The sequence below is a fragment of the Erpetoichthys calabaricus genome, chromosome 16 (assembly GCF_900747795.2).
Source record: "Erpetoichthys calabaricus chromosome 16, fErpCal1.3, whole genome shotgun sequence".
Lineage (NCBI taxonomy): Eukaryota > Metazoa > Chordata > Cladistia > Polypteriformes > Polypteridae > Erpetoichthys > Erpetoichthys calabaricus.
The window spans coordinates 20,997,788-21,013,753 of record NC_041409.2 but is presented as its reverse complement, the minus strand read 5'-3'; the positions used below and the strand labels follow the sequence as shown (position 1 = coordinate 21,013,753).

The window sequence follows — 15,966 nt, the reverse complement described above, 5'->3', positions numbered from 1 at the left end:
ATAGGGCTTAAATTGCTTTACTGATCGATAAGGATTTTGACAGAATTACCTAGCAGTCTTTTAGCAAGTGTAAATGGTATCCTCACCGTCTCTTTGTTTCAACATATACAAATAGAATCTGCGCGAAAAATAGTTCTGTTTTACTTGTTAACATATGACAGAAATAAAGCCAAAATAAAGAGTTTGCGCTCACGTTGACCTAAAACAAATGTTTAAACATTGTCTATGTTTTTCAAGTAAATTCACGACAGACGCAATTTCTTTGTGTCCTATGAGAAAACCATTGTTTAATTAACTTATTTTTTGACTGACAAATTAAGAACATTGAAGCAAGAGCAAGGTTAAACGTATACATTTTGCAATACACAGCACTATACGATTGCAACTTTAACAGAAATCCTGTATATTTAAAATATGGCACTAGCTGTAACAGCTCGCCAGAGTAGTTATATAATGTTTAATTACTGAGCTCTGCAACATAATTTACTTGTATAAATCCGCCTCTCTCGAAGGGCTGCAGTGCACAACAGTTACACTAACCAAAGCACAATTCACTTCCGGCATCTCCAAGCACTGCGCCTGCTCGCGCCCATCTGCACCAATCGCTACGCTTCATGTTAAAATCCGGCCATGCTCATCAAATCAGGAATGTTGTTATTGTTGTCATGGGGTGCTTCAACTTGACCGCGGGAAGATGTAACGTGGCTCTATTAATACTATCATTCTTAGCGTGCTTTCCGTCTAGACCTATGAGTCTAATGACATTACGCAGTTTACGTGCGATTAACTGCTATGCTAAATTCTAAACGTCGCGTTTCACTTACTGTGCCTGTCGATGATGCAAAGGCGAACAAAAAACTTGCATGTGCTGGACTGTAGCCTGTGAATAGGCCTATGTAAACAGGAAGGAGTGAAGCCGCCGAGTGGGAGGGAGAAAATCCTAAAGAAACAGCGCCTTTGCAGCTTCTTTGTGGAATAAAGTCTATTAACAACTAGACTAATGTGGCTTTGACAGTTTTTCTCTCCATAACCATATGTAATCGAAGAGGAAATGCGTTAGTGTTAACCGTGCTTGAAAAATCCAAGCTGAACAAGTATTACACTCGTAGTTTCACTACCACGCTTAGCCTGCACTTGCTTTATAATATTTATTTTCCGGTTTCAGATATTAGAAAGCCGAAATGAAATTGCGTCGGGTAGATTATAAAGAAATTGCCAAATTTATAGAGCACCTCAGACCAACAAGACAGTGCATGAAGATGTTAAAGGAAAAGTTTCCCAGGTAAGACTGAATCGGAAGCGACCGACTGAGTCGAGGGTCCTGTCCTGTCCAGGCCTGTGGGTAAGCTGCCCAAATGCTAATACATTTGATAGCCGAGCAACGCCAGGATCTGTTTAGCATCCCGTCGTAAAGGTTTGTTGGCTTTGACTTTGATGCGCATTGTGTGTAGAGGGAGCTCCAGTACGTGCTTCAGAAACTTTTTTCCAGGACACAAATTGCACGCCAAATCCCAGCGCAGTGAACGACTTGACTAACCTGGAATACGTTATTGGTTTTAATTCTGAAATGTAATTCCGGCATTTAAAGATAACGCAATCTGAATCTGGTTGGCAGCGGGTGACTGAAAAATTATATCTATTCCATAAAATACGGAGCTTTTTTGCAGGCTTGTGTGGAAATGAAATTGTGCTATTGATGAATTGTTAGCTCATAATATTTCAAAAGTTGAAAGAAATACTATATTATTATAACAAAATACATATTTTTATGATCTTGTTTATGCTAGCAAATTACTCTAACTCTTACGACATTGTCATTAATTTTCATTCAGGTGCCTATCAGATGATTTTGTTCGAATTGTTTTCAAGGATGAGACCATCTTTTTAAGTAATTGTTCTGAAATTCACTATTTTTTTGTTTAATGAACAATTTGGGGCGGAGTGGTGGCTCTGAGGCTAAGAATCTTGCGCCGGTATCCCGAACGTTGCCGGTTCGAATCCCCGTCACTGCCGAAAGAGATCCTACCCTGCTGGGCCCTTAAGCTGTAATTGCTCCAGGGGCGCTGTACAATGTCTGCCCCAAGGGGTATGCAAAAACTAACAAATTCCTAATACAAGAAATTGTATACTGTAAGGCTAAATAAAGAACAAAAAAATAATGTATTACTGGTGCCATTAATGTTAATTGTATTTTCTAGCCATCTGTAGATGCCATCATAGCCAGTATTATTAACACAGGAATTTTTATTTGTTTGCTTGTTTGATAATCTGTTTTAAGGCTTATGGTATGTAAAGAAAGTGAACTTCAGTTATAGTAAAGTTAGTGCTGCTGAACCACCTCTGGAGACAATTGTCTTTCTAGCCTGAAGTTTAAACTTTGCCACTTTTTGCCTGGCACATTCGTATATATGCTGACCATGTCTGTAAATGATTGACAAATTAGTATATTGTAAGTTACTGCTAAGTGTTATAGTAGACTCCTTAAACTGAAACAAAACAGCCAGTTTAAAAGATTAGCCACTGTGTGAACTTTTTTTTTTTCTTGGAAATATGTTTTTGTATTCAAAAGAATTACTTATGAATGCTTTGAAATCTCTTCAGTTATTATTTTTTTTTGTCCTGCCCTTCCTGACTCATTGATACAAGAAACCCCCCACATATGATATATCATGAGGTTCATCTCAGTGTTTAATTATGCAAGAAATCAAGCTTTTTGTGCCCCCCATATACTCATGAACGCCTAATTTTTTAGGCCATTGTTGAACCATATTTTGTGTAGGAAATGACACCCTTGTGATAAAGAGTAAACCAATTGGGGTCTTCAGCAGAAATGATCAGAAGGACTTGAAGTAGTGCTTGTCACATCAGCCGACCCCAGGAGTTCCTCCCCTAATTGAATACAAGGGGTCAAAGTAAATCTTTTTCCTCAAATTTCTAAAAAATGAGAATTGGTAATGTAGTTATATGGAGTTTAATTTTATGCCATTTTGAGGTTGTTAATCAGAAATATTTCTAATATTTGATTCTTTACTGGTGGATCTATCTATCTAAAAGCCACTCACTGAAGGGTAAAAATGTCAAATTTCAAACATAAGAATGTAGAGTGTTGTTTTAGACTGTTTCATGGCCAGTGATTATGAACATGATGTTATTTTTGGTCCTTTACTCTGTGGATCTCTATGGACAAATTTAGTTACAATCGAGAATATTTAGACTGTAAACATATAACTGAAGCGCACATTTTAATATTTCAAATATTTGATGCAACTATCTGAATTAGGGTGGCTTATGGTAATTCATTCATTTAATGTCTTTAATTAAGAATGCAGTGGTGATGCCTGAAAACAGTGTTCACATTATACAATCTGTAATGTGCAGCTGCCTCAAATCTCCAGAATTCTGGATTTGAATGCTTGCCTGACTGTATCTGTCCAGAATTTGCATGTTCTCTTGTTCTGTCTGTCGTTGCTTTTCTTAATACCCCACTTTTCCAATAAAGTATTTGTTAGATTAATTGGTGCTGTATGAAGGAAGACTGGTGCTAGGTCCAGAGTTGGCTCCTTCCTGGTGCCCAAAGCTGCTAGGATAGGCACATGCTCCAGAGATCGTGAACTGCATAAGGAGGCTAGAAATGGATTAATGGGTGGGTAATTTGTTTGTGACTTTTCATTGTGAAAAATGATTAATGTGGAATTCTTTATTGAAGTCACACGGTAATTCCTTTCTGTAGCTGGTTAATGTGAATTTTTAAAACAGAATCCTCATGAATCAATTAGGCCATTTTATATTTGGAAAGTTTTTGCAGATTCTCAGTATTTATCCGTGCTATACATATTTGCGTGTGTGTGTTTATGTAAGTTTGTGTGTTTGTGACATGTTGCTGCTTTTGCTGCTCAGTCCTGTTGATGTTATTGTTCTGTTTATGTGCTGCATTGTGTGTTGTTATATTGGCTAGTGGTTTATGAAACATTTTGGAGTGTATTTTATAAAACTATTCAGGCCATAATACACATGGCTTTTCAAATTATGAAGATGGGCCCACTTCAACATGTTGCTCAATTTCTTATTCTGGGTGTCATTAAAAGATATCTTAATGGAATATGTGTTTGTACAATACAATTTATTTTTGTATAGCCCAAAATCACACAGTATGTGCCACAGTGGGCTTTAACAGGCCCTGCCTCTTGACAGCCCCCTAGCCTTGACTCTCTAGGAAGACAAGGAAAAACTCCCAAAAAAAACCTAGTAGGGAAAAATGGAAGAAACCTTGGGAAAGGCTTTTCAAAGAGAGACCCCTTTCCAGGTAGGTTGTGTGTGCTGTTTGTAGAGGTTACCTTTCGTCCAAATGAACGAGGTCAGGATTTTGAGTGTTTTTACACTTTCACCAGATGATAAAGCCACCTTGCAGGCTTGCACCATGACATCATTATGGAAACAAAAAAACGAGCTGTAGCTTTTGCTCTGGGTATCCCACAGCCCAGACGTGAACATCATTTACAATTTCTGACAAAATCTGGATAGGGTTCACTACAGTAGGAAGCTCTTAACAAAATATAAGGAGGAACTGATAAATAAGCTCCCATTTGTTCAGTAGACATAACACTAGTGGATTCCATGACCAATAAAGCTAAAATATATCCTGCAACTTCAAGGATATATATTAGCAACTTCTGTTTTTCAGATCTCGAATACATCTCTTTGAAATCTTGTTTTCTAGCAGTGACATATGTGCTTGGTGTTATCGTTTAGTTTATAATCACACTTAGTAATTCTGTTATCACACAGCAGTTTAGTGTCCTACCTCAGTCTCAAAATCTTGAATTTACTTCAATCAAATGCAGGTGCTTAAGTTTAACTGGTAATACAGTGCATGATATACTGCCTGTCCTGTTTTGCTGTACTTTTAATCATTTCCTTAAAACATGCAGTATGTTTAAACGTGATAGTATGCATATTGCACATACTTCCAAATTAAGCTTTTTTTCTTTATGATAAGTATCGTTTTTGGCATTTGCAAGGACAGGCACTTAAAGTGAGAACCTTGAAATTTTGTTTGTGTTATATTCATGGGCTGATAGAAACACACCAAAATAATTCTGTTTTAGGATTCTAACAGCGAGAACTGCTGGTCTGTTTTCAGGGTCTGCAAAATATATTCTCCGTGTCCGATCAGCTCTGGGGACTCCAGAGGTTTAGTGATTGGAATGGCAGGAAATCACGCTTTCAAGACATAACGGATTGACTAGGCCATCCATCATTTGCTAGCATGCGCTGAAGCACTGAGTTTCTGCACAGGAGCCTGTGATTTAGTAAATACATTGGAGATGAATAGAGCTTACACACAAGGGAAGCTATCACTGTCCTTCAGCAGCCTTAGACATAGAATCCTGCTGAGAGGGCTGGCCGACAGTAGCTCATCAGTAACTGGTCTGTCACAGTTGGTGGTGCCCACCGACCATTTCCTACTATATTAAATGCATCTTTAATATCTGCTTGAGTAGACTTAATGAAAGAAAAATCAGTTTCAAAACACTAACTGCCATTTCCTGAAGTGTTTTAGCAGCTACCCTGCAACAGACACATGGCCATGGTGTAGCTAAATGAAAGGATACAATGATTTTTTAAATGGTCTGCAAGACATTGTGTATGCTAGTATTCTTCCTGTTCTACAAATTCTTTATTATTTTAATCAAGACCAAATGGTTTTTGTAAAGCAAATTAAACATTTATTTTTACAAAACTATTGGACTATATTTTGAACTCTGTACTTTTGTATCAATGTAGCAATACATTTGTCGGATAAAATGATATATGATATATTGACTGTTCATTTATAAGTCTAAATGATTGTTTTTCAGGCAGATGAAACATGGTTTTATAATGTCAGTAATTTTTGGCTCTTTGCTGCTGCATTTTTTTTTGGGGTGGGGGGTTGATGTATTGCCATATAATGTATCTGGAATTCATATTCTGTCTTTGGTACTGCCATAGATTTATCTTTCTAGCAACTTCTTAGATTATGTAGCCCAGTGTAATAACAGTAAGAAGAAAAAGCTACTTTTCATGCACCAGTAAAATTAATGCCGCCTTCTGCTACTTGATGATGGCAGTGAGGAATTCAGCAAGATTTACTAGACCTTAAAAGTTTCATATTGTACAGGATGTTTTGCGCATTAGATATTTTAAGCTGGTCTGGAAATGTAATTATGTTTCAGCACATTAGGTAAACAATGCATAATTGTATTAAATAAAAAGTTATATAAAAGTAAATGCTAAGTCGGGGAAGAACAAATGATTATTTTTAATTTAAGTAAAATCAAGCCTTAAAAGCGTCAACCCTATGTGAATGAAACAGGCACAGCCTTATACCATGTACAGTACATATTCAAATGCACAATCAAAGGCCTAAAACAAATGTATAGTGAGTAGTAGTGTATATTCAAAAGATCCAGTTTATACCATGTGCCTGTTAGTAGAGTAGAACTCCAGAGACCTCAAAGTCACTTGCCCTTAAGGTCAGATGCCGCAAGGGCAGCAGCAATGCAAAACTTCTTTCTGCCTCTTTTAAATTAACTACACTGTCATAGCCAGAACCATGCATTTACCTTTTTAATATCCCCTTAAAAATGCCTCCAACATGCTTTTATGAATTTTATTTACCACTATCCAGTCAAACCGTATTTAGAAATAATGTTACAAAGCGTCATTCATACAGATTCTGTGGATCCTTTAAGCTAAGCTAACCAGTTTTATTCATTGTTTTTTTTCAGCCATACTTTAATCATTTTTCATGCAACCTTTAAGTATACATTGCTTAGAATATATTTAGCCATCTTATCTAGTTTAAACCTTTCATTTTGGGCTATATGGATATCATGGCTCTAATTAAAGTTCCAATTTTTTGTTTTTATTTTTCTCTCTTAAATCTGCTGTTGCAAAATTTAAAATAATGGAAAACTGTCAGTGTTCCAGTTCAGCTGAATATTGGTCATCTGTTTATTTGTGCGTATGACAGTGATCTGAGGTTTCTCAACTGTGAAGCTCACGTAACACAGATGTTGGGGAGTCATCTGTCAGCTATGCCTTTCCTACAGAGTTTGAGTTCTAAAGGGAAAAGAATTCGACACAGTGCTGTCACTTTTACCCTTTCACAATTGAATAACATGCAAATATTGCACCTCCTTCCTACCAGTAGCCTCCTGTCTAGTGTCTGCTGTGGCAACAATGAAAACAGAATGCGTTCATCTAGGACTGCAGGATCTGACATGATTCTTGCAGTACTGGACATTTGAATTGGAAATTGTCGACTCTTAAGATTCGTGTGGCTCCCAGTGTTGGAAGGTTAAATTCCCTCAAGTTTTTGTCCCATGAGAGGCCTCTTTGGCCTTTTGCTGCCCTATGAATGAATTTGGATGTAATGATTACTTTCTCTTTAAAACTGAATTCGGTTCATTTTGCATACATCCCTTGAGTGGGGGGAAAAAAAACTGGCAGATGCTTTTGTCTTGGAAGTGTTTAAAAGGAAAGAGCGAGAGCTGGAGTAAGAGATAGCAAGTGCCCCAGTGCGTAGTCCCAGAACATTTTGGAAATGGCTAATGTGCAGTTTTCATCAGTGCTTAGGCGGGGCACAATATGGTGCCTGTGACTCACTGGGGAATATGAATGTTGATTAAGCATGCTCTCAGGCTTTGAAATTCAGAAGTAGTGTCAGAATAATGGATGTTGAGCAAATGTCAAGCATTTGTTAATTTCTCTGTTATTTGGGGTTTATCTACCATGATCAGTTGAATAAACTCATGGCTTTCTGCTGTGGCATTTGCTATTGATATGATGATTAGCTGGCAAGAGTTACTTTGTTTTTAATGGTAATGTTGTAACTATGTATAATTGGTTACCACTGCAAAATTATTCATTTGATCTTGGTGTTAATTTTGGGTGTTAATGCAGAAAGTAAAACTAGTGTAAGCTGTTCTAGTATTTTCAGACAATGTCAGATATTGACAAAGTGTGTGTGTGTGTGTATATATATATATATATATATATATATATATATATATAATACACACACACACACTTTGAAAGACATTATATGTGTACATACACTGTTCATTAGCAAACCTTCATTTGTTAGGAAGATTTTAATTTTTTTTTCTTTTAGCTGAGGAGTTAAAAAATGCTTCTTAATTGTTGATATAAATGTGATTTTAAATTCTCAGTATTCTCTTATAATGAGTAGCAAATATGTTAATTCTTTACTTTGCAGGTGTTTGAGTGATGATCTTTTCAGCACAAGCTGCATTTTCTGATTTACAGTTTACTGTATAATCATTTAATTAGCACAATATTAGTGAAGTCTTGCAATATTTCACTATTTCTTAAAGTAAAAAAATAATTTATATTGAATACTGTACTTTTTTCTATATTTTTAATTCATATGAATTAATTTTTTTCATGTGTAATATTACAGGTAGGTTCCAGAAATCACTACAATCGTAAATCATAGGCCAGTGAAAATTTTAATCTGTGTAAATTTGTAACTTGTTAAATGCACCTGAATTGTAAGTATACCAGCTCACCTGTAATGGAAGATTCTATTCTATTTTAACCACATTTTGCTTTAACTCTCCTTTTCAGGAGAATTATTCAGATTATTTTTATAATAGTAATAATATTCAATCATCATATGACAAAGAATAAAAAAGTATTTTTGTCTACTGGTAGTTTGTGTTGTACACTTTCATGATTGTCCACACTTATTTAGATATACTATATTTAAATAAAATTTTATCTTGCTGCTGCTCCTTTTTATATACAGTGCTTGCTCATGTTTTGAAATGTTCAGTCTATAAAACATCTCTTTATTGTGTATAGACTCTTTTGAATTTCTTTATTATAAAAAGTTACTTTTCTGTAACTGATTAAGGTAGATTATATTTTTTCATAACTTTATTGAAAAATGGCATACAGGTTGAAATAGTTTTCAGTAAAAGTGTGTTTATTACTATGCTTTGGTTACTCTCCTTACTGTAGATGATTTCAGATTTAAACGTACGAATTGTTGTATAAGTTGAGTATAACCCTTTTATAAAATACAGATGTTTTGTTCTTTTTGTTTCTTTTAGACTACATACAGTTTAGCTTTTTGAATATGTGCTTAGTATATTTTTTATTCTGATTGATGCAATTGTTTCATTTCCAGTCTCTTTTATAATTTATAGAATATTTACAAAAGAAGAAACATTAATAGCACACTTAATAAATTCTGCTGTGTTTATATCAGTGTAGTTACTTATAATAGTAAATTATGTTTTTCTTATAACAGGGAAGTCAATTAATGTTAATTTCTAGGGAAGCAATTAGTTTAAAGTTGTTAAATTGCAGATTCCATTTAACATATCTGAGCTGTTTTTTGTTCAAAACACGTCACAGTGCACAGCTGCCATAGGCTGTGGCCAGCTAAGTTAACTAAAATGTCAGTGAACAAATATATGTAATACATTCTCTAGTCGTTTATTTTTCATCCTAGGGTTTTATAAACAGTTAATGCCAAAGTAATTTGTTTTCTGTATTTTAGGTGCTTTGTTCAGCTATTTAAATAAATTTCATTGTTAAAGTGAACACATTTCATGTAATTAATAAATTTCTGTCTTGATATGTCATATGTAAAGATTATAATTGTTGTTGTTTAGTTATTTACACTTAACCATAAATTAATGGTTCAGGGCAATCATTAAAATATGCAGTTAAATTTAAAACCTTACTAAAATGCAGAAAGCAATTAATTGGCATTTTTAAGCTTCTAAATATACAGAGTACAGCTGTTTCCATTGATTTATTTTGTTTTTCACTATATGAAATGTGGGAAATAAGTAGAGTTTTAGTTTTGTTGATTGAATATCCAGGATTGTTGAAAGTTTTTTGATTATATTTTAGGATGTCGATGAAGGAAAAAAAAGTTTAACCTTAATTTGTTACTCTTGTATAACAGTAATAGGATTAATATTTGTATACAAAGCTGTCATTTGTAGTTGAACACTGAATCCAATAAACAGCATTTAATAGTGGTGTAATGCTCATATATACAATAGCATGAAAATATCTTTTTATGCAGATGTGGTCTTTAGATTGTGAATTGTGCTTAAGTAATTAGAATTTGGCATTCTAAATGAGGCAAAGCTATTAATGTTTTTTTTTTTTAATAAAGGTGTGGGGTAAATATTACTTAGTTAGGTTTCAGGTAGTGGTGTTACTTTTCTGCGAATAACAGAAAAGGATCAATTGTTACATTGTTTAAGAATAAGATATAAAGAAATTAAGCTACTGTATATACAGTATGTTTCTTTGCTCTCTTGTGCCTTTGTCATATATGTTAATGCTTTCTGATGTCTACCCTTCCAACTATGGATTGTACCATTTCAATCCAATTTACTGTGAGAGTGAGTGTGTCCTGCCCATGTAGCATTGTACGCCACTTATACTAAACAATTTATGATAATATTAAACTTGTTTGACACTAAAATCACTCCTCTTCAGGGTTATTAAAATAATCATTTCTGCTTATTCTAAAATAACAAACCTTGAATAATAGTATAGCTGATTCTTGTATCAAGTACTGAGCATTTTATGAACATTTTACAATACTGTTTCACTTTTTCTGGCCCAAAAAATAGGATTTAACACATTTGCTAACTGTTTAATAGCTGCACACTTTTTGAAATGTAGGATAACTGGTTCAGGGGACATTTATTTATTTTTTTTCTTTTTAAGATTATTTTTCTGTCATCAAAAGTGATTATGTTTTTACTACAATGGCACTACATTAAATTAGTAAAAAGAGTTTTTCATTGTTAAGAATACATGTGTAACAAATCTAAAATAAAAAAGTAGTGCCATTGTTTAGATATCCCAGACTCTCCCTGCTCTTATGAATGAATTTAACACACTTCAAAATGTTTTGTGAGAGGCATTTTTTTCAATTGTCATACAGTTATATTTCACAGTATATTGTGAATAATTATGGAAAGCAAAAGTAAATTTAATGTTCACCTAAGATCAGGTTACAAAAGACAGCTGTCTTAAACTAAGTACTGCTCTACTTATAATTTGCCCATGCTCTGTGGAATTTGAATGTAGCTTTTCAAAGTTTGAAGACATTATTGGTCTTGGGGAAAAATAGTTTTATAAATGAGTTAGTGAAATAAAAAATGTACTGTTTTAGTTAAATGCTGAAATAAATGCTCTATTGATCATTTGGAGGCAAATTTGCTTTTGGAAAAAAAAATGTGATGTATTAATGATAGCACAAGAGAGCTATAAAAAGCTTAGATGAATAACATGCAGTGTCTTGCTTTAAGTTAAGGATGTCTTATCAAAAAAACATCTGTACATATGTAAGTGAACTTTTGTTCCTTTTATTTTGAGACTTTTTAAATTTTTTTACCTTGAAGCTAAATGCAGAATATGGATGCAGCATTCTAGTTGCATGGTGGTAGACATTTTGTGTTTGTGATAAATGCTTTGTCTTTTGATGAACTTTGATGAATTTTCAATAGAATGATCATTTGCTTGAAGTTAAGAAATACTTCATCTGTTCACATTATATTGATCACTGAGATTTGTTCCTAATATATAATTATTGGTCTTATTTTCTGATATAGAAGGGTCCATTTGCTGTATATTTATGGTTCACAGCTTAGATTCAGTTCATTTTTGGGGGTGGAGAGTGTGTATTCGCTTTGTTGATGACCTTCTACAGACTTGAAACATATGAAATATGTAGTAATGTAGGTAATTGGATATTGCGTGGGTCTTTTTTGAGGATTAGATGGTACAATATTTAGGTTGTTGTCAGTTATATCATATGAGCCCATCTTTCCTGCATCCATAGTGATGTAATACAGGTGATTTAGCCACTGATAGAGAACATGTCCAAGGCAAGCCTCACCTCATAATTACCAAATTGTCATTTTAAGTACAGTTTAGCTGGGGTGAGTAAAGTGTATCTATTTTTAGCTACTGGTGTTGGGAGAAGGTGCAGGTCTGTGCAGGTCTGTACCATATTCCGTTCCTTCCTCTTACTTCTGAATTATACTGTAAGAGGCTGAATGATTAAAGTACTCTTAACAAAGCAAAACTGTTTGAAACACATTTATTAAAAGTGGAATTTACACAATCTGTCTACCTTTTGTTTATAGTTAAATGAAAAAGTTAGTTGCTGTGTAATCTTCCTCTAGAATATTTCCATTGATTTATGTTTCTGTTACACAGCTTTCATAGCAGTCATCATTTTAAGGTGTTCTTCAAAATAGCAAAGAATTTGGTTGATTACAAGATAATGAAAACCTAAGGTTAAATGTGTAATGTGACTTTTTTGAATACAGTCTTCAGTTCCACATCTAAATTACTTCTTCATTTGTAAACTGTCCTTGCTTAGCTGTCATTTAGTAATTTAGTAATAGATATACAGTACTATAATGGCTAACCATTTTAACTAAGAGTTAAATTCTGTATGTACTTAAATATATCCGAATCAGAAAACTGTCATCTAATATTTTATTCTTATTTAATATTCTAACACTGTTGCAGGTATAATGATATAGTAGTAGTAGTAGTAGATCTGTTCCCTCCATTTTTTCTCTGTTGCTTTTGATGCTTGCACTTCTAATCATTCCTGTATTATAACTTGCTTTGTAGGTTGTTTTGGTCAAAGGTGTATCCAAAATAAATTATAATAATACAATAAAAATCTCTAAATTGTCAGAAAGCATAAACAGTATGAAAATATCAGTGATGTAAGTAAATAGTTTGAGGCATTAATTGATGGTTATAGAAGTTGATATGAAAGTAGAATTACAGTAGTTCACAAGCACACATATTTCAATTAGGTCCTAAATATTGCTTTCTAATTAGTGACAATACTTTTTTCTTTTTTTTTTTTGTAAATTCAGAATGATTTTTCCATGTCTTTGAAAGAAAAAGGGCATACTTTCTGATCATTACTTTTTGACTGTAGTATACATTTGCTTGAAACTTAAATATTTAAATAATTATTGATTTTCTTTTCATTAAATTCTATGTTTTGAACGAATTACATTTTTACATTTTTTTTAGATCATTTTACTGTGTCAGTAAATCCTTTGTTCACAATGATTTGCTGTAAATTTATATATTAACTTGCATTTATTTTGTTAATAGTTTTTATTCAAATTCACTTACAAATCACAATCTTGTTTACCACATTTATTTCAGTATTTTGAGATTTGTGTCACTTTAGGAGTAAATACTTTCCTGTGGATAACATAGGCAATTTTTGAAGTTAAACTGATATCCTTTTAGTTGATAATCCAGTACTGGAGCTACACACCCACACATGAAATGAATGCAGTTGGTTCCAGTTATGAATTATTAATTATTGCTATGTACAAGGCTGGCTCCTGCCTTATACTAGTTTCTGTCAGGATAGGTTTTTGCTGTCCCACGTCATCGAGAAAGTAATAGTAAAAAAATTCTCACTAGTAATACTATTAATGAGTGTTAACAACACATTCTGTTAACAGTGTGTTGGCTTAAAGAATGCTTTTATTATGTGTTTTTTGTTTATTTGAAGGTATGTATAAGACTGAAAAAAACTGATACTCTGACTGCAACTAAAGATTATAAACAGTATAAAGGCTTTCAGTACAGCTTGATGGTGACTAATCAGCTAGATGATAAGGTGGGTCAAAGGATTGGTGGAGAAGGATAGTCTTAATCTAGAGTGATTTTTGTGGGGAAGAGGATGAGCCACCCAATTTGATATCTGAATCTGCAAAAGTTTAATAGACAGAGGGGTCTTGTTGTTTATAATGTGTATATATATGTGACAGGTACCTGTGCCTATTAATTTACACATTTATTGTTATGTGATAGTACAATGGCATTTGTTTATCTACCATAGATTGACTGTAGTATAATAACCATAGCAAATATTAGATACAAATAGTAAATAAAACAGATGATGCAATCACTGTATATAGTGTGTGTTTTTATATATATAAAATAGAGAGATATTATAAAAAAATACTGTATAAGGTACACATGTACACCTGGTACTTTACTCCTGCAGTTATTTGTGGAGCCAGTGCATATCCCAACAGAACCTGGGGCAGGGTGGGAACTAACTATGCACAGGGCGGCAGCGCACTTAACTGTACACGTAATGCACTCACCCACCATCACTCATATAGGGCCAATTTAGGGTCTTGAGTAAAAGTACCATGCATATATTATTAACTGAATTTTGAATTGTTGAGTGACTTGTACATATTGAGCTCTGTTATTGTTACCAAGTTATCAACTTTTAAGACTTTTGTAATATATAAGAGAGAGGTCAATTTGATAGGTTCTAACGTTTCATAACTTGTGAGACGTATGGTTGGATAAAGAAGTAAAACAGTAAATGAAAATTATGCACATATAGAGTTATTAGTTCAAATGAGAAACCAGTGTTTAAAGGTATACGCTAATCAGATGTGTGTGTGTGTGTTTTTTGTAATATAAAGTAGCAGGTACATTGGTTGGTTCCTTTGTAGTTAAGTTTGCTCTGATTGAAATGAATTGTGTAAAGATTAGTTTCTAATGATTTTAAGAGAAATAAATCAAAATAGAACCGGGGACAGGTTTAGCCATTCCTACCATTTATTGCTTGCGTGGAAGAAGTGGCACAGCATGTTTCAATGAAGTATGTAATCTTAAGGCGTAGGATGGAAAATGCTTTGGAATCATTTAAGGGTGTAATGGCTGTTTCATGTATAAATTTCCTTTATATCTCTTTCACTTTCAGTTGCCAGTTGGCTAAAGGAAGATAGTTTGCCAACAGTCACCTTCATGTATTATATTTATTTTGGAAAAATAAAGTAACTTGTGTATGCCAAGTTATCTGAAAAAAAAAAAAAAAATTAAATTTCTGACCTGGTGTCAGACCTACATTTATCATTTTTGGAACAGTAACAAGAGGCCTTGTTAGCCATTAAACTTCACATTTTCCAAAAGCTGAATTATTCATTTTTTCCTTAAAACTTATTGCCTAATTTGACAGAATTAAGTTTTAATTCATGTAGCAGTATTATGATTTAAATAGCATCAAAATATTTTGAGGTATGTGTCAGTTCTTAATGTGCCGATGTAATTTCTGCATTAAATATGGCAGTAGTTTTATTTTGAAATGTTTATTTTAACTACAGTGTATGAAATGTTTTTGGACATAAAGCATCTTTTTTTTTCATAGAATGTCAATTTGAAAATTTAAATTCAACACAATGACATAAATGAAGTTAAAATGTGTATGTTATTGTAATTGCATATTTGCAGAAATGAAATGCACAACCTACTGTAATACATTTTATGATTCCCATAGCACATTACATATTGTATTTATTGTAAAAGTAATTTCTATATTGAAGAAGTAACAATCATCTGTTTTTTTAAATTTGAAAAACGAAAACTGCAAATTAATTGTCTTGAATTCCTTGGCTTTTGTTTTCTTTGTATGGAGATGCTTGTTTCATGTTGTTTCATTCACATCTAAATGTAGTGTTTCACTTAAAGTTTCTGTAATATTTTACTAGTGATGTCTGAATTCACAAATAATTTGCAAAGAAATATACATTAGATAGATATTTAAAATTTGTATAGATTATCCTTAAAGATTCACTATTCACTAGGTCAGCACTTACGTAATGATTTATGCAGCTTGGATTATAAGCTTACAGTTCAATTTATTATCACTGGTGCCACATAAGAAGTTCTTTGCTAGACTGAGCAGAGGACAGGGTGTTTATTACTTGTTCCAGCAGTACATTGTCAACTTTTAAATTTGAAGATGTCAGACCAATGCTCTACAAAATTTTTAGACTATTTAGTAAGTTTACTGGTGATTAATATGTGATGTGTAATGATTGTAGTAAAGAGTCTAAAGTGCTAATAGTA

General features: G+C 33.3%; 1 protein-coding gene across 2 annotated transcripts in view; it reads left to right on the top strand.

Moving 5' to 3' along the window:
- The first annotated feature begins 647 nt into the window (after positions 1–647).
- cdin1 (CDAN1 interacting nuclease 1) overlaps positions 648–15,966 on the top strand; it is a 280,193-nt gene continuing 264,874 nt past the window's right edge. Inside the window, exon 1 of one of the 2 annotated variants that reach the window (XM_028821662.2) lies at positions 648–1,282. In XM_028821662.2, the coding sequence (XP_028677495.1) occupies positions 1,182–1,282 (101 nt within the window). In that variant the 5' untranslated portion in view covers positions 648–1,181. The remainder of the gene's footprint in view (positions 1,283–15,966) is intronic. The other variant, XM_028821661.2, reaches the window with a different exon arrangement.